General features: G+C 47.4%; 1 protein-coding gene across 2 annotated transcripts in view; it reads left to right on the top strand.

Moving 5' to 3' along the window:
• The window catches only part of SORCS2 (sortilin related VPS10 domain containing receptor 2), a 202,665-nt gene that overhangs the window by 23,111 nt on the left and 160,660 nt on the right, over nucleotides 1-18,894 (top strand). For both annotated transcript variants that reach the window (XM_077310865.1, XM_077310866.1), the window contains one exon: nucleotides 14,590-14,657. In XM_077310865.1, coding sequence (XP_077166980.1) covers nucleotides 14,590-14,657 — 68 coding nt within the window. Of the gene's footprint in view, nucleotides 1-14,589; nucleotides 14,658-18,894 lie in introns of those variants that run through there.

Raw genomic sequence — 18,894 nt, 5'->3', positions numbered from 1 at the left:
AGTTTCGCACTAAGTACTGCCCTTTTCTCGATAGCCGCCATCTCTCTTGGATTCACGTCTGCCCTTCCTTCTTTTATCCTGATAAGAACCCTTGGGCAGTAGACGAGGCCAGTGGTCCGCAACCTTCCGGTTGCCGCGGACCGCTGCTCAGGAGTGGCGGGAGAGGGTGGCCTGGAGCCCCGAGCACGCGCGGCAGCCCCAGCGCAAACGTGCACGCGCGGACTGCCGTGCACACGCATTTGCGCCGCCGCCATGCCGGCGGCCGCAGCTTCCTCTCCCGGCCCCTCCGGGCTGCCAGCAAATCGGCTGCCAAAGCGGCTGATTAGCTTGCGGCTCGGCAAGCTTCTCTTCCCCCCCTCCCAAACAAGAAGCTTGCTGGGCTGCAAGCTAATCAGCCGCTTCGGTAGCCGATTTGCTCGCGGCCTGGCGAGCCTCTTGCTTCGGGGGTGGGTGGGAAGACGGAGCTGCAGCCCGGCGCCAAGGCCTTCACGGCCCGGCACCGGGCTGCGGCCTGCGGGTTGGGGACCACTGGACTAGGCTGTGTCTGGTCGAAGGTCACCCGAGAGTCTTCATGGCAGAATAGAGGAGTGAGCTCTCAGGAGAACCGAGGGTCCTGACGGAACTATCACAGTTCTGCAGGGCCTGAAAAATGAAGCTCTTCTGCCAGATCTTTGGCTGAGGCCAGGGCTAGTGCTAGTGCTAGTAATATCATGGCTCCTCCTCACGCTTAGTTGTGTTACATCTGCCCCCCCTGCTCTAGGGAGGTCTGCTCAAGGGAGGGATTTCTAGGCCACCAAACTTTTTGGCTGTAGGGGGCCGAGAGCCCTGTTTATAATGGGGTGGGGATTTTATGGGTGGTTTCATGTTGTAAGCCACTACGAGTCTTCGGAAAATAGCAGGATATGTCTGATAAATAATGATAAAGGTAAAGGTAAAGGTATCCCCTGTGCAAGCACCGAGTCATGTCTGACCCTTGGGGTGACGCCCTCTAGCGTTTTCATGGCAGACTCAATTCGGGGTGGTTTGCCAGTGCCTTCCCCAGTCATTACCGTTTACCCCCCAGCAAGCTGGGTACTCATTTTAGCGACCTCGGAATGATGGAAGGCTGAGTCAACCTTGAGCCGGCTGCTGAGATCGAACTCCCAGCCTCATGGTCAGAGCTTCAGACAGCTTATGCTAGTGACCTCATGTTTAAAAGGCAAGTATTTTACACCATATCTTTGCTTCCATATCTGAACTTTGTATGATTCATCTTGCCATCTGCTGAGCTCTGAAAAGGCAACAGCTCAGGGCCATTCCGCACGACTTTAATACAGCACTAGTCTTACATTTTGTTTTCGCCACTAAAACTACGTTCCGCATGACGTCGTGAGCAATCTGCAACACTCCTGCAGCACCAGCGCCAAAATCGCTTCATGGTAGCGATTTCTGGGGAATCGGGAAAAGTGGATTCACCGTCAGAAAATCGCTACACTCTTGCCAACAACCTGCAACACTTGCGAAAAAGACCTGTGCGTTCTCAATGTAGCGGTTGCAACAAAGTCCCTCCCCCTGGCTCTCTCCTCCGAACATCCGGCGAAGCGATCGCCATTTTTTTCCCCCTCCGAGCGGGGAAAGCAACGAACCAGCGAGGCTTCATTCATCCAGCGAGGCTTCTCTGGCTACAGTCCCTCCACAGAAGTGCTTTAGAGCTCCCCTAAGTCCCCAAGCACAACACAGCCCCCTGTTTGCCAGTTCCCTTTAATTTCGGCCCAAAATCGCGCCCGTGCGGGGGCTCATGGGAATTGTAGTCCGTGGACATCTGGAGGGTCGCAGTTTGACTACCCCTGGTATAGAAGATATTTCCCCCTATTGTCATTGCTGTACCATCAGCAGGAAATAAAATGGCATTTGGAGAAGGGAAGCAATTAACGCAGCTCCTTAACACGATCAACAAGCAGAGGTTTTAGAAAGGTGATGCGTTGAATTATTTATGCCCTTCCAAATGTGTTGTCTTGAAAGCCGTGCTGAGTAAACATTGCGCATCACAGAACTGGAGCGGAAGAGCCACATGCCCAAAGCAGGGTAATGTTACTTTTCTCCTCTCCGGTGAATTTAAATTTGGGTCCTACATCTTTGTATCTCTTGTTGAAACCATCTGGCTGTGTCCGTCAAAGAGGAGCTGTAGATCACCTGGGCTTTCTCTGGGGCCAGTTCTTCCAATTTTGTCATGTAGAAGAATACTTGCTCACTGGGCCTTTGGAAGATAGGAGATTTCTCTCTTCTGTGGTAAATGTTTAGCTTTTCGGGCTGGAGAAGGTTAGAAGCGAATGGATTTTCTAGTCAAGCCCTATTGAGAGCCAGCTTGGTGTTGTGGTTAAGAACTGGGTTTGATCCCACAGCCCCACACCACATGACGCCAGCTGGGTGACCTTGGGCCAGTCACCGTTCTCTCATAGCTCCCTCAGCCTCACCTAATTCACAGGGTGTCCCTTGCGGCAGGGTAGGCAATTGTAAGCCTGTTGGAGATTTATACAAGTAGTAAGAAGCAGAGTACAAAAATCGGCTCCTCTTCTATCTGAATCAGTAGGCTTTTTCCCATTCTGGGTTGGCTGGTTTGGACATAATGCCAAACCATGGTTTGCATTAATTGTAGTTTAGAGGTTCTGTGAGAACAGGAAGCCATCTGGGCCAGAACAGTTCCATTGACCTGCTGGCCCTGTTATCTCCTGCCACCCAAGACCCTGACCTGGCTTCTCAACACCCAGAGGGGCTTTTCTCTTCCTCAGTCCATTCATCCAAGACCACCACCTGGCCCGTGTAGAAACGGCCTGCTGAGAGGACCAGGTTTCCCAACTTCTCTCCCCTGCGTTGCTATTCACAGACCTTGCTGCATGCCTGTGTTTCCCACTACCCAGACCTTGTGAACCACTGGGGGACTAGCCACTTGCCAACTAACTGCCCCTCCCCTTCTTCTGGGGCTCTTTTTAAAACAGTTAGTCCCAAGCACTGGGAAGTATGTGTGGTGCAGAAAACCACTACCCGTATTAAAAGTTATGCAACCTTGATTAAAAAGAAAATGCTCAGCACAGCAATAGACTGAGCAAGGGTTCCCAAAGAAAAGTCGCATAAACACACAGTTCTTCTTTCTTTCCCTCTGCGCATGCCCTAATGCAGGGGTAGTCAACCTGTGGTCCTCCAGATGTCCATGGACTACAATTCCCATGAGCCCCTGCCAGCATTCGCTGGCAGGAGCTCATGGGAATTGTAGTCCATGGACATCTGGAGGACCACAGGTTGACTACCCCTGCCCTAATGGATGTTAACCTAAGGCAGGCTCTTTAGCCTCCAAGTTAGAGGAGGTCTAAAGTGTTCCCATTGCCTTGCGCATAGCAGTGGCTGTTTCTAGCAGATGCCGGAAGAGAACTCTGCCTACAGAATCAGCCCCAAAGAAAGATTCCTGCTCTTTCCAAGGACGTTTTCCATCTCTTTCCCCATCCTTTCCGGGTCAAAGAAGCCCTTCCTGAAACTTCCTGGAAAAGACACCTAGCATTTTAAACCCCCAAAGTCTCTTCCCTGCTGGGTGTCGTTTTTCTAGCTGGATGATATGTGTGTGACTGGATCATCTCATTGTATCAAATCAGGCCCGTCATTTATGTTTCTGAAGCATCCAGGAGTTTCCTGATGGTCCTGGAAGGATTTCCCAAATGGGTGGAAGTTAATGAATTTTTAATATATATTTTTTAATTTGTTGGGTGTTAATACCATATATGGTCATTGATTCCCCCCAAATGGAGAGAGGTTGGGAAGGGGAGGGGCCCTGGGTGGGCGTGTCCACAGCTCTGCTTCCCAACCATACTCAGCAGGATTGCACCACTCCTGGGGTTCCTCCGAGCCTGAAGAATGTTTCAGGGGGTTCTCAACGGTAAAAAAAGTTGTGAAAGGCTGATCTAAAGGCTTTGTGGGTGAGGCTGGTGAGCAGTTGAGTCCCCTGCTCTGGCCTGTACTCTGCCAAGAGAGATATAAACTTTTAAACACTCTAGGTGAAGGTTTCCCCCCAAAGAAATCAGAGTCCAGTAGCACCTTTAAGACCAACAAAGATTTATTCAAGGCGTTAGCTTTCAAGTGCAAGCACTCAGTGCTTGCACTCGAAAGCTCACGCCTTGAATAAATCTTTGTTGGTCTTAAAGGTGCTACTGGACTCTGATTGTATTATGCTACTTCAGACCCACACGGCAACCCACTTGAATTGCTCCAAAGAGACATCATTCACACCGTGGCTTGGCTACCTAAGGAATAGTCCGTATGTTGCTGCCTTTCCTTTTGGTTTGTTCACCTTCCACCGCAGACTTATGCTGCTGCTGCTGCTGCATGCTCATTAGCCATTTAGTCTTGGCAGCAGAGGAGCAGAGGACTTTCCTGCCCCATAATTTGCTGGGACCTTCGCCAAATGGTGCTGCAGCAACAGGCTCATCCCTGCCAGGTGCCAGCTTCCTTTTCTGTTCCCCTGTGACTCACCTGAGTGCCAGTGCGAAGTGTGGCTTCTTCCCAGCCCTTAGCTTTGCTCCTCTGAGCCATGGAAGATCCACACCTGCTCAGAGATGGCTCTTGGCAGGAAGCCCACCAACGCAGCTTGTCCCCAATTTTCCCATGAACCATCGCCATCTGTTGCGTTGCCCACCGTGTGTACCCTGTTGTTCGTCAGCCCGTGCAGGATTTCCCAGCCTAATGTGTCTATCCTTTCCAAAACAGCTTGGCCTCCTTTTTTAAAAAGCTTCCATCCTTCAGTCCTACGCGGTGGGTAGGAGTTCAGCCAAGTCTTCTCTGAAAAAAAGTGATGTCAAAAATGACGGCAGTAATTGCCTTCATTACTGCCTGTTGTGCCTCCATAAAGGAGGCAGGGAGGCAGAAAACAAACAGAGGGAGACTGTGACCTCCCTCCCTGCATAATTCCCTCTTGTGCCATTATTACGCTCAGGGTGACCCTGCGATGACCAAACTTGGCTCTAGAATGGATTCCGTGCCAGGGCTCCATCTGTGAGCATCGGAAGTAACTGATTGGAATGATGAAATGAGAACATTTTGGTCTCTCTGTTTCTGACCTGAGAGTTACATTTCCTCAAGAAAAAGACTTCAAAGGCCGACTTCAGTGTGAAACTGCTGGCGTGGATTCATTAAAGAGTTTCACACTGGGTTGAACCAGGATGCTAGACTGGAATAGACTTTGTTATTCTCTAAGGCACTCTTTCCCACCTTTATTACCATTGAGAAACACCTGAAACATTCTTTCAGCTTCGAGAAACCCCAGTAGTGGCATGATTGTGCAGAATATAGCCATAGCTGTGTACATGCCCACCTGGGGCCCTCCCTCCCCACCCCCTCCAAGCCCCCCATTGGCCATTTTGGGAGGGGTGGGTTGGTCATATCACCCGGTTAATGTTTAACAAATTTATAAAATATATACAAAATTAACTCCCATCCATTTGGAAACCCTTCCAGGGCCGCCAATAAAACCCCAGGGTTTCACGAAACCCTGATTGAGAACGGCTGCTCCAAGGAGCCCAAGGTTCCTGTTTATCTTTTGTTGCAACAGATTAATATGGAATATGCCACATAACAATTTGTTGCTCCCCACAACTACGTAAAGCAGAATAAATGAGACAAAATAATAGAAATTGGAGAATGGATTTTGGAGGGGGGGATTTGCACAGAATCTTTTTCATGATATGGAATTGAATGGAGACTTAGGGTTTTTATCTTGCTATAACTGTTAAACAGTAATGACTGGGGAAGGCACTGGCAAACCACCCCGTATTGAGTCTGCCATGAAAATGCTAGAGGGCATCACCCCAAGGGTCAGACATGACTCAGTGCTTGCTCCGGGGATACCTTTACCTTTACCTTATAACTGTTAATAATTTCAGCAAAACCTGGAACATGTCATAGTTGGGAAATATCTGGGGATTTGGGGGGTGTATCCTGGGGAGGGCCAGGTCTGGAGGGGGCTAGAGTGCCATTGACTCTGCTCCCCAACACAGCAGTTTTAGTAGCAGAAGATCCCTAGGTACCACCTGGAGATTGGCAACCCTCCTTACAGGTGATACACCAGATGCTGCTTCAGTGTGGCAACCTGGAGATTCCACAGTCCGTCTCCTTTAGAGCTGAAGTCCGTATTGAATGAAGAAACCCCTGTAGAGGAACCAATAGTTGGTTCAAGGAAAATAGGACATACTGTCATTGCTGTTTCCTTGAGGTTCGTTGCTTGAAAAAGCATTGTCATGACTTCAGTGTTAATTTTTTTAAGTCCCTATTTATCTGTTCTTCCGCCAGTATGTGATTCCTTTGAAAAATTACTTCTAAGAGTCTTGGGGGAATTACACGGGCCATCTGTTCAAAGGCAAAACTTACTCTACTGACAAAAATACTGTGAAAAGTAAATTTTCTTTCGAGAGGCTCCTTGAGCTCTGAGCATTATGAGTTTTTCGACATGCTGAGGGAGGCATGAAAACTATGGACAGACCCGTCTGTGTCAGGGGGTTTACTCCTCACTTGTGCGCAGTTTCCCGTGCTCTCCGCCCCAAAAAGGAACTGCTTTGCAAGTTTTATTTTGATACAAACTGCTTTATTTTGATTTATTACTGTGAAGCAAGTTCCAATTGATAAAAATGTTTAAAATGTTATATATTAAAATAAAGATGCTAATTATATTGCACTGTTTTATGAAGGTTTCCAAAGTAAACCACCCTAAGATGCAAGGCAGGAAGATATATAAAATAAATAAATAAATATACACTCTTAAGCTCAGGTTTTGCAACTGTTAGAATGGTGGAGAGAGAAATCTGAAGAACCAGATAATCATGTTGGTCAAAAGAAGAATCCCAAAACTAAATCCTTGCAATGCCCTTCATGAAGATGACCTAGAATGGCACAAAATGACACTCAGGCTTTTGAATTCTCCAGAACTCCTCAAAAGGCTGACTGGCTGGCAAGAGAGGGAGGGAGAGAGGAAGAGCGGAGTTGGGGGTGGGGGTAGGCTTTTTGTTTATTCCTATTTGGGGAATCCTTAGGAGGCCTCAAGGTACAGGGCAGAACTGCTATCAGGCATCTGTGATAGGGTTGCCAACCTGCAGGTGGTGGCTGGAGATTTCCTAGGATTTCTACTAATCTCCAGGGGACAGAGATCTCTTCTCCTTGAGAAAATGGCTGCTTCAGATGGTGGGTTCTGTGCCATGAGACCTCACTGAAGTCCCTCCACTCCCCAAACTGTGCCCTCCTCAGAGGCTATCTAATGTCAGAAGAGACATGGTGATCCCTTTAAAGGTTTGAGCGCAGAGAAAAGATACTAGAAGTTCATGTTATTGACGGATTATGTAGCGACTCAGAGGGAGCCCATCAGTTTCCTTCCATTTGAGGTCCTTATTATTCTTATTATTTAATTTATTACCCACCACTCTCAAACTGGCTCATGGCAGGTTAAAGTAAAGGTAAAGGTATCCTCTGTGCAAGCACCGGGTCATGTCTGACCCTTGGGGTGACGCCCTCCAGCGTTTTCATGGCAGACTCAATACGGGGTGGTTTGCCAGTGCCTTCCCCAGTCATTACCGTTTACCCCCCAGCAGCAAGCTGGGTACTCATTTTACCGACTTCGGAAGGATGGAAGGCTGAGTCAACCTTGAGCCGGCTGCTGGGATTGAACTCCCAGCCTCATGGGCAAAGCTTTCAGACGGCTGCCTTACCACTCTGCGCCACAAGAGGCTCTTCATGGCAGGTTACAGACGTCCAATTAAAAACCCAATTAAAATAGACACAAAATACATAAAATACAATAAACTAGACAACATGGCGGAACACCACAACCCCTATCCCCACTCACCCCTACCTCTAGAGCAGGGGTAGTCAAACTGTGGCCCTCCAGATGTCCATGGACTACAATTCCCAGGAGCCCCCTGCCAGCGAATGCTGGCAGGGGGCTCCTGGGAATTGTAGTTCATGGACATCTGGAGGGCCGCAGTTTGACTACCCCTGCTCTAGAGGGAAGAGGAAGGAGAGACAATATAACCCAAGTTGCTGTTTGATACCCCATCGATCTTCCCCACTGCCCCAGCCTCACCCATAGACCTGACGGAAGAGCTCTGTTTTGCAGGCCCTGTGGAATGCCGAAAGGCATTCTTTCTGTTTGCTAAATCACAGTATTTTCCAGGTAGGCTGAAGTTCTAGGTTGCTTTGTTGATCCAGAGAAACCTCCAGAAACAAAATCCATAGAATAGCTTTTACTGAGACCAATGTTTATCGGAGATCTAACACAGAAATACAGCCTAGGCAGAGTGTAACATTCTCTTTCCTGCTCCCGCATCGAAAAGACTCTGAAGTGGATCCGGAATACCCAGAGGGAAAGGTTCTTCACAGGTTGTTCAAATTGTCATGGGCATGGGTTCCAAGCAGGGGAAAAACTGCCTCCAGCATAGCTTCTCAAAAGATTTAATTCTGCTTATTTTACAGGGGGAATCAGCATTTGGGTGAATAATTGTAGATGTTGTTTCAGCAGCTGAAGAATTAATCTTGCTAAATCTGTCAGTGAGCTAACCAATCCGACTCATGCAAAACACAAATGTTCAACGACAAAGAGCTGAAACCCTGAAGGAGAACTGAAGGCGGGAGAGATAGGAGGTAGTTTAAGGCAGGATTGGTGTGCAAGGCCAGAAACCCGGAGAGAACTCACTCATGCTCAGGACAGGGTAGGGGCGCAGTGGATGCGGCCAAGTCCCCTAGCTTGTGGCCAGGTCCATTAAGGCAGGAGAGGAAAGGCCGCTGACCCCCTCTGAGCTCCTGTGGATGCCCGGTTGGGAATCCCTGATCTAAATAAATGCATCTCGGAAGGGTGCTTTTCTCAGCTCAGAGCAACTTTGGGAAAGGAGCCTTTGCAGCGAAGGAGGGATGTGGAAGAGTTAGGGTTGCTAAATCTGGGTTGGGAAATACCTGGAGGTTTTGGGAGTGGGGCTTGAGGAGGGTGGAGTTTTGAGAGAGGAGGGCTATAATGCTATACAGTCCACCTTCCAGAGCAGCCCTTTTCTTCAGGGGAACTAATCTTTGCCGACTGGAGATCAGTTGTAACAGTAGGAGCTCTCCAGCCACCACCTGGAGGTTGGCAGCTATGGGATGAGGCATTTGTTAACTTCCCTGTTCCTCCTGAAATTCCCCTCTCCTAAGTATTGGTTATTAGGCCAAGGCCTTGTTTATGTTGGGTCCCTGGCAGGGGAAGAGTGAAGCCCTGGCCACCTTGTGGCTTTTGGCTTTACATGGAAGACATTTGAGATTCAGGATTATCCTAGAAATTAGGTGGCAATAATGGGAATATATTGTGCTGATGAAGGGATTGTGCAGAAGCTAAAGACTGGCAACTTGTCAAAGTTGTCTGATCACTCTCAGCCAGCCGGAGGTGGCCTTCCACGGGCAGTTATCTTTTAAGATGTTTTAATTCCTGGTTTTAATTGATGTTTCTTATGCTGGTCTATGACCGTAATAAACTACTTTGCTTTGTTATCCTACTTTCATTTATAGTGGCTTATAACAAAAGGAATGTTTACATTAAGCATTCTTTGGTTGATGCAGTATGTAGTAGGGATGGCAATCTCTAGATGGGAACAGAATTGCAGCTCCTCTCCAGACTGCAGAGATCCATTCCCCACGGAGGTTCTTGTCTTTCCCCTGCTCCTTTTCCAGATCTACCACTCTTAGGAATACATTTAGCGACATGACAGCTGGCTCTCACAGTGGACAGGTTCTCTTCAACATGCTTTCTAAAACTATTTTGCTGCAAAAACATTGATTTTTTAAGAGAGTTTGTCTTGTTCACTCGCATCTCTCCTTGATATATTGAGTAGCTCTTGTGACAGGATTCAAAGTGCCTTTTAATATTGTACTGCTTTAATACCGAGACAGTTTTAAGACATATTAGGCAAACTGCTTTATCCTTGTTTAAACTAAAGAAGTACTCAGTAGTCCATTTGTCATTTAAGACACAATACTCATCTGCAAGTTTTCATTTCTTTGAAACAGAACTTCCTTTTACAGACAGCTTACAGGGTTTTTAGCAGAGCAGCAGTTGCAGAGTTTCAGTGTTATCCTTGAATAAATAAAAATATGAGTAGTATAATTTTAGGGGCCTAACACCTCCTTTCCCCATTAAATCCACTCTAGCTGCTATTAGCTGGGGATTTTCAATTCCACCATGGCAAAGAAGAGACCCTGTCCACTACAGCAGGGGTAGTCAACCTGTGGTCCTCCAGATGTCCATGGACTACAATTCCCAGGAGCCCCTGCTGGCAGGGGCTCATGGGAATTGTAGTCCATGAACATCTGGAGGAGCACAGGTTGACTACCCCTGCACTACAGTTCTCAGAAGAACTGGGCTATATACACAGGCTAGGAACAATTTTTTAAAATGGTTTGTGAATCTGGCTTACCAGATGGTAGAGTTGCAATCCTAAGTACATTAAATACTATGAGATGTATTTCTTAATAAACACAATCCCTTGAAGTTTAAATATACACCTGCTAATGCGTTTTAATTTTAATACATTAAAAATTGGGGGCCCTCCATAAAAGGGCAAGAAGACAGAAAGAGTGAATGCGGGCAGCCTTCCACCTGGACCAGAGGATAGGCCATTAAGTTGGCTTCACATTATATGCGGGGTGCACATGCACATCAGTGCTTGCCAGCCTCAATCATGAGAAGTAAAATGGCAGCCAGAGGTTCTTGTATTCTGGAGATCAGTTGTAATTCCAGGAAATCTCCAGGTGGAGTTGCCAGATCCTTTCTGGATGCCAGTGAGGGGCCTGGGGATAGGACTAGAAGTTCCAAGTGGAGAAATTACTAGAGATATGAGGGTGGCTCATGGGGAGGACAAGGGTTTCAGTAGGATATAATGGCGTAGAGCGGGGGTCAGCAACCGGGCTGGTACCGGGCTGCGAAAGCCTCGGCACCAGGCCGCCGCCGGCTGTGCTTGCCTCTTCCCACCCCACAGCGAGAAGTTTGCCGGGCAGCTCCGGCATGCACTTTTGTGTGGCGTTGCCGCATGTGCGCGGAGCCCGGGCCACCCTCTCCCTCCACCCCCGCAGGCGGTCCCCAGCCTTAAAAGGTTGGGGGCAGCTGCTGGTTCCAAGCAGGGGAACTGTCCTCTGTATTCTCAAAATGAGCTGGAATTCTGGGAGAGGTCCAGGCCACACCCTGTATAGAGCGAGTCCAGGCCAGTCTAGCGCTGACCGTCACGTGGATCACTGTGGCTAGAAGTCCCAATATACACTAAACTTTAAATTCATCAAAGCAAACTAATATTCAATATTCAAAAAATGAAAATTGCCTCTTTTGCTTCTGTCGTGGGCGGGGCATGTAAAAGGTTGTTTTGAAAGATGAGCCGTTGGCTGCCTTTTACCTCCCCCCCTCCATAGTTTCTCTTTTGATGGCAAAAAGGGAGATTATGACAAATGCTATGCTTTTGTTGAGTTTCCGCTTGACGACGTTAGCAGAGCAGTCCTCTGCAGCGTTGCTCCAGCCTGTTGCCATTGATTTCCGTGTTTTTAAACTGGAATAACTCTGCAGAGGATTTTGCTCGGTGTGCTGGGTTCTTGCTCCTGGGCGTGTCTGCCATTTCTTGGTTATGTCAACACTCGGAATACCGTTGCATGAAACAACATGCAGCAAAGGTTATTTTACGATACCGATTTGCACATACACATGTGGATGCTTCCATATACTTGGTATGATGAACGCAGGTACCAGCTCTGATAGATAAAGGGAGGCAGGAAGCAGAGCTGGGGGGCCAAAACTGTGGCTCTCCAGATGTCTATGGACTACAATTAACACGATTCCCTGCCAATTGGCTATGCTTGCAGGGGCTCATGGGAATTGTAGTCCTTGGACGTCTGGAGAGTCACTATTTGGCCACCTCTGAAATAGAGTATTTAATTATTTATTCATCCAAATGTTTAGGCCCCATCTCTAGGGAGGTTTCCCAAGGCAGCTTGCAAAATAAAACATAAACCATAAAACATTAAAAAGTTGTTAATTAAAACCTATCCTTCAACAGCTCAGCCAAAGGGAAAAAAAGCATAAATGATGGAGGAACTTCAAATTAATTCAACAGTTTTCTCGCTAAAAGCACACTTTACAAGTTGTGTGAAGTCATTAGCCCCTCCATTAAAAGGGTTTTGCCCCAGTAGAGCTCAATAGAGCTGTGGGTGATTGATTGCCCCATATTGGAAAGTGGGCTAAACGGGGGAAATTTGTGCAGATTTCTCCAGATGCTGAGTACTAGTAGCAAATTTAATTTATAAATCTATAGAGCAATGTTGTCGTTCCCCCTTGCACATTATACACCTTTTGCATTGCCTGGTTTCAGGCCAGCATAGTGTGGTGATTAGAGTAGGGGTCCTTTTTTGATCCTGAGGGCACCTTTGAAATTCATACACGGGTGGGGGTGCCAGATTCAAAATGGCTACCACAGGAGGCCAAGCCAGCCATACAACATCAGAGAATGAGGTTATAATTAATAGTAATTCGTGAACATTTTATGCAAAAACTATGTTTCATAGAATGCCAGGTAAAATGAAAATAGTGTTTAAAAATATTATATTGCTTCGCTTACAGATAAATAGTAAGGATGCTTATATGTTGTCACCAGAGATTGTTTTTTGAAGTCTGCACAACCAGTCAGATCTCCAGTGACCAATCAGAAGCCCTGCCACTTTCTAAAATTACTTGGCATGGTCTTGGACAGGTGTGTGTAGGTACTGTGGTTCCCCTGGGTTTGAGAAACCAGATTTAAATTCCTGTTCTACCATGGAAACTTGCTGGGTGACATTGGGCCAGCCACAGAGTCTCTGCATGATCTACCTTGCACAGATGTTGCAAAAAATAAACTGAAGAAGAGAACAATGTTGTAAACCACTTTTGAGCCCCGTTGAGGAAAAGCAGGATATTAATTAAGTGAAGAAACTAAATTTTGCATGATATCTGTAGCATTCTAGATACCTTCTAGTAATTTTGAGGCTTCATGGCCTGAGATTCGAGTGGGGAGCTAAAGGGAGTGTGCGTTTGTGGTTTGTCTCCAGGATAAATCGGCATCACTTCCGTAGCAGGAGCTGCTGCTCTGGTTCCATTCACTGCCGAGTGGCTTGTGTGGGAGAATGTCTTGGTATGCAGTTACATAGAAGGTGTTTCGAGCCTGTGTTATAATGAGCCTTTGAGAACCCTACAGGAAAAGCAAGTAGCCTTGCATCTTTGGATATATGATGTCCAAACCAAGGCCAGGGCCTTTTCGGCCTTTGCCCCAACCTGGTGGAATGTGTTCCCAGGAGAGCTAAGGGCCTGCAAGATGGAGCTCTTCCGCCAGGCGTTTGGTTGAAGCTGAGGAAAGGGTGCCCAGAGTTACAACCTGGAGTCCCGCCCTATGGTGGGCTGCTATAGAAGATCTCACCACAGGAGAACTGTGGTTGGCAATGGGGCTGGAGCGGCAGAGTTATGGGGTTCTTTCTGTATTTTTCTGCCATCTTGTTGTTTTAATATTAGGCTATTTTAACTGTGGTTGCGGATGTTTTAATTGTTGATTTGGATTGCTGTTTTATGGTTTTACTAGCAAGAAAGCCCATTGCAAGCAGGAATGCAATGGGCGCTAGGACCCAGGGGACACCAGCAGATCTCTCTCTCTATGTCTCTCTCTCTCCCTCTCCCTCTCCCTGTCAGCAGGAGGCATAGCAGGTAATTAGGGATGGTTTGTAGGAGGGAAGGAGGGCTGGTGTGCAGTTTGGGGCAACTATCTCTGTCTGTCTGTCTGTCTGTCTGTCCCTCCGTTGCAGCAGGGGTGGCTCTCTCTGTGTCTCTGTCAGCAGGAGTGATAGGAGGAAATGAGGGCTTGTGTTCAGTCTTTCAGGGCTCTGTGTGTCTCTCTCTGTCTCTGGCACGTCTGAGAGGAATGTGGCTAGCATCCAGGGAGGGAGGGTGGGAGCTGTAGGGGCAGGGCCAATAGCTGGATGCACCCTTATTGGCCCTATTCTATTGACCTGATGAAGATTAGCATGATCGAAACGCGTTAGGTTTGAACTTGTTGGCAATTGTGGCGTATACACTGCGCAGTATATAAGATATTCTTATATGTTTTGTAGACATTTTTTGAGCTCTAATGAGAAATTGTTTCTATTTTTATCTGTTTGGTTTGATCCCTGATCTTTGTGGTTCTCATAATTCAATCAGGCTATCATGATAAAATGCATAAATTCTACTCTAAAAATGGTGTTGGGGGCCACAGGTTGGCCTATACTTTCTGTCATTAATCTGATCTCCTGTGTGTGTGTATGTGGAATTCTTTTTAAGTGTGTTCAGAAACTAATTCCTGGCACACTGTTGGCTTAGGCAAGCTTGTTCTGTTTTTTTCCACACTCATTGGACCCCAACATGAGCAAGGAACTCTCAGAAATCCTGATCACAAAAGCAAATAATAGAATTAGCTCCAGGACCTCAAAAGTTGCCAGTTCAAATTTTTATAATGCAAACTACAGTGTGTTGGTAATATGTAGCTTAGCTTACCATAGTTTATTTTTTCATTTTCTTTTTAGGTGATTTTGATCCTTACCAAGAATTACCACACAGATATGGGCAAAGTTCTGGAGAGTTCGTTGTGGAGGTAAGCTTATTCTTCCAAACGTGGGGCTTTTCTGCAATTTTTGGGTCGATTCTGGCCCCATACCTCTTTTGTTTATGCCCCGATTTCCACATACATTTTTGTGCTTTGAGTTTTCACCTTTTCTCTCTCCCCCTTGGGTTTCCGTAGAGATTTTTTATTGGAAGCTGATTTTGAGCCACCTTTTCCCTTATGCATTATGTTTCTGTTGGTTTTCTTTATCCTGCGTGCTCTCACCCATCTCCAACCCACTTTTCGAAACGACTTCTTCCTTTTTCCCTGCCCTGAAGACAAGGGGCTTCATTTGTGATTTTTTTTTAAAAGGCACCTGAATATCGATATTTTGATTTACTGCTATAATGATATGTCAAGGAATCATAGAATCATAGAACAATAGAGTTGGAAGGGGCCTTAAGGGTCATCTAGTCCAACCGTCTGCAGAATGCAGGAAATTCACAACTACAGTTTGTGAATTTGGTATGGAAGAGCAAGAATGCCAATAGTTAGACCAGCAGCATGAGCAAGTTCTATACCAGGGGTAGTCAAACTGCGGCCCTCCAGATGTCAATGGACTACAATTCCCAGGAGCCCCTGCCAGCATTCGATTGGACTACCCCAGTTGGACTACCCCTGTTCTATACTCTTCAGGCCTAGTAGCTGCTGCCAGAGACGCTTGTTCTCCTTGCTGGTCTGGATTTCCTCCTTGGTGCGATGCTGCACAAATCCCCAGCTCTTGTCCTCCTGCTGTCCCTGTCTGACCTTCTTGGAAACGTGTTTGCTCTTTTCCAAGTTCTGCAGGTAAAAATTCATCTCTCCTTTGGTCTGCGAGACCTCGGCGTGTATGCATGGCTGCTGCACCTGACACTCATAATGATAGGTCAAGTAATAGGTCAAGCTTGACCCATCCTTACAGTGATAGATCGATATTATAGTGCCACTTAAAAAAATGCAGCCACAACATTGTCATGAGCATGCACAAAAAATCAAAAAAGATAACGCCCAAAGATAACGCCCAAAATATTGATAGTGGCCTCCCTTAAAAACCCTGATTATTTAAGGCACAACTCCACATCTGGGGGGATGCAGAGGGAAGGCTGACATGTGGAAGCACTGTGCCCAAACCAATTCCAATGCTTGTTGATGAACTGCTGAGAAAAGCAAGAGTAAGTCATGCATACGGAAAAGCCCTTGCGTTCTCGGTCCCTGTATGAAGCAAGAAAAACTGGCAAAGGCATTTAACATTTTCTTCCTGGGAAATATGAAGAAAACTGCCGCTTTAATTGTAAAATGAGCTTACTGTTCACTTAAAAAAAATAGGTCTGTCCTGCCAAGTTCTTTAATTTTGCTGAAAATATCTTCAGAGCAGGTTTTCCGAGGCTTTCTTATTTGTTTCAGCTCTGTGATCAAATAGTAGGAAACTAGCTAAGGATACATTTATTTGTAGTTGAAATATCAAATACTGCAGTGGTTGAATGGTGTTTAGTATATCGGTTTTAGAATCCCCGGGTCATTCCGACAGCGTTAATGTTGCTGAAGTGTTACCATTGTGTAACGCTATTTATTCTTCGTTATTCACGACGTCGTACACAATCTGCAACACTCTTGCAACACTCCCGCAAAAATTGCTTCGGTATAGCACTTTGGATTTCCCCTAAAAAAAACTGCTAGACTCTTGAGAACAACCTGCAACACATCCGAAAAAGACATGTGCGTTCTCAGTATAGTGGTAGCAAGCATGTCCCTCCCTAATCTCTCACACCCGAGCTTCTGACATCACGATCTCCATTTTCCCCCCTTAAACCGGCAAAAGCAACGAATAAGCGATGCTTCTTTGGCTGAAATCCCTCCATAAGCAATTGTCCGTAAAGTTTCCAAGCACAATACAGCCCCCCGTTCGACAATGCCTGTAATTTCAGCCAGAAATAGCACGGAGGGGGGGGGGGATTTTTCTTTTTTACTTTAACAGCTTGTAAGCGATTAAGCACCAGCTCCTAAGCCAGCGAAAAAGGTCTTTCTGATACATCGAATGAACGAATTACCGGGCACAAACGCGCGTGCGCGGCAGTCCGCGCACGCGCGTTTGCGCTGGGGCTGCCGCTCGTGCGCGGGCCCCCAGGCCACCCTCTCTGCCCACTCCGGAGCAGCGGTCCGCGGCAAGCAAAAGCTTGCCGACTGCTGCTCTATAGGACCCGGGCCAGAATGCCCGAAATGGCAGTGACAGGGCTTCGGTGGAAATCCCTGATTATGCCCAACGTCACCGCCATCCAGGTCCTGGCCCAACCCAGGCCCTCGGAATACCGGCGTTAACAAAATACGGGTTCTTTCGGAGTCCTGGAACTCCCGAGGGTGCAGGTGAGGGCTAGGTCGGGCATAATTGGAGGAGCCGAGCTTTTGGCCCGGCTCCTCCCCCGACCTATAGCATCCCTGCAGGGATGCCTCTTGCCCCTGCCGACTCCACAACTCCACGGAGCAGATAGGGGCAACCCTCCGCCCGAGCAATGGTGGGAGAGCAGCATGCTGCAGTGGGGGCCCCCTGCCCCTAGTTCCCCCCAGCAGCCGCTGCCGCTGCTTAGAAACACTCCTGGTTCTTCCAGCTCCAGCGGGAGCTCCATCAGGCATACACAGGGGACAGCCCCACCATAACAGCACGGCAGCAGCATGTTGTAGCTGCCGCCGTGCATAATGGATCTAGCAGTGGTTCTCAACCTTCGTAATGCTGCGACCCTTTAATACAGTTCCTTATGTTGTGGTGACCACCAACCATAAAATTATGCAAGTGTTCTCATGATTGTATATAAATTGTTTTCCCCCCCCAGGGTTTCTCGGTTCAGTTCTGCCTCTTGTCCCACCATGCCAATCTTGCTCTTTTCCGCTGCTCCAGACAGATGAACACTCTATCTTGATCTACCCCAGAAGGCTGTTGTGTGGATGGCTCCCCCCTCCCCCCTGGCCAAGCTGCTTGCTCTGCTGCGACCCCTGTGAAAGGGTCATTTGACCCCCAATGGGGTCCCGCCCCCCCCCCCAGGTTGAAAACCGTTGGTGTATAGCATTTCACACTTCCTGTTAAATTTTGAAAACAGTTCATGATTGGTCTTAAGAACTGCTGGTTTTAATGAAAGACTGGGAGCATTCTTCAGCAGAGGTGAGCAGAGCAACTTCCAGAAGGCATCCTTAGGATTGCAGATGTTCTGCTGTGGCTGCACCCCTGCCTGTAGTTAGGCTGTTCAGATTTCCCTCCCCTTCATGCGGGTTATTGACTGATGCAGCCCCTCCTTGTGCTGGACTGCAGGCCAGGTCCTGTCTGACGGTATTTTGTTTGGCTTGTGAGTATCTCCACTTTCAGGGTGGCCAGCTGGTGCGCCCCTCCCCCCCCCCCGGACTGAGGTGCTGGCTGCTTCGGGTGCAAAATGTTGCTTCGGACGCAAAGCACCCAACCCTAGCTGGGAAAAGCAAGAGTATCACAGGACACATCTAAAGCATGAGCAAAAATGATGTTTCAGCTGGCAGCAGGGATTAAGGGGTTAATCCTTTGAATGTATTTTCAGAATGGGGGCTATCTTGGTTTCCTCTACTGTTAAATTAGGCTAAGACATTTCTGTGAAGTTATCCATCATGCAGTTATTGCATTTCTCCCCATGAAACTGTAATAGGTTTCAGATTTCTGGCGGAATTCCTTGTATTATTTGACAGCGCATAATCCGTTGCTCCATAACCCATCCCCACCCAGACAGTTGGAGATGTAAAAATAGTATGAATAATAACCCAGTAAAGGAAACTGCCTTGACCAGCATAACCAAGAATGGTAGTCCGGTTTGTCTGTACTCCTCACACCATCTGCTGCTGATGGGATCTCTCTTGACACCCTTCCCCAGTGGCAACAGGCAAGCAAGGGCACCCAAAGTCACCGGGGGTGGGAGGGTTGACGTGTAATAAGGAAGTACAACTCTGAAGCTCAGATGACTCTTTCAACTCCACGAGTATTTCTGTATGCACAAGAAGTCCATCGTTGTAGGGGAAACTACCTGGTTATGCTGTAGTAAAGAGCAAGAACAGGAGAACCTGAAAGACTTGAGGGCATTTCTTGCTTTTGTGAGTCACTGCTCACTTCTTCAGATATCTCCCACAAATGTTGTTAGTCTTTAGGGTGCTGCTGGACTCTTGCGTTTTTCTACCACTACAGAAACAGCTGCCCATCTTGATCTATCTGATGCACATTTGTCTGGAGCTCAATTGTAATTGC

This window comes from Paroedura picta, chromosome 14 (genome assembly GCF_049243985.1).
Source record: "Paroedura picta isolate Pp20150507F chromosome 14, Ppicta_v3.0, whole genome shotgun sequence".
NCBI lineage: Eukaryota > Metazoa > Chordata > Lepidosauria > Squamata > Gekkonidae > Paroedura > Paroedura picta.
This window is presented reverse-complemented; position numbering and strand designations above follow the sequence as displayed.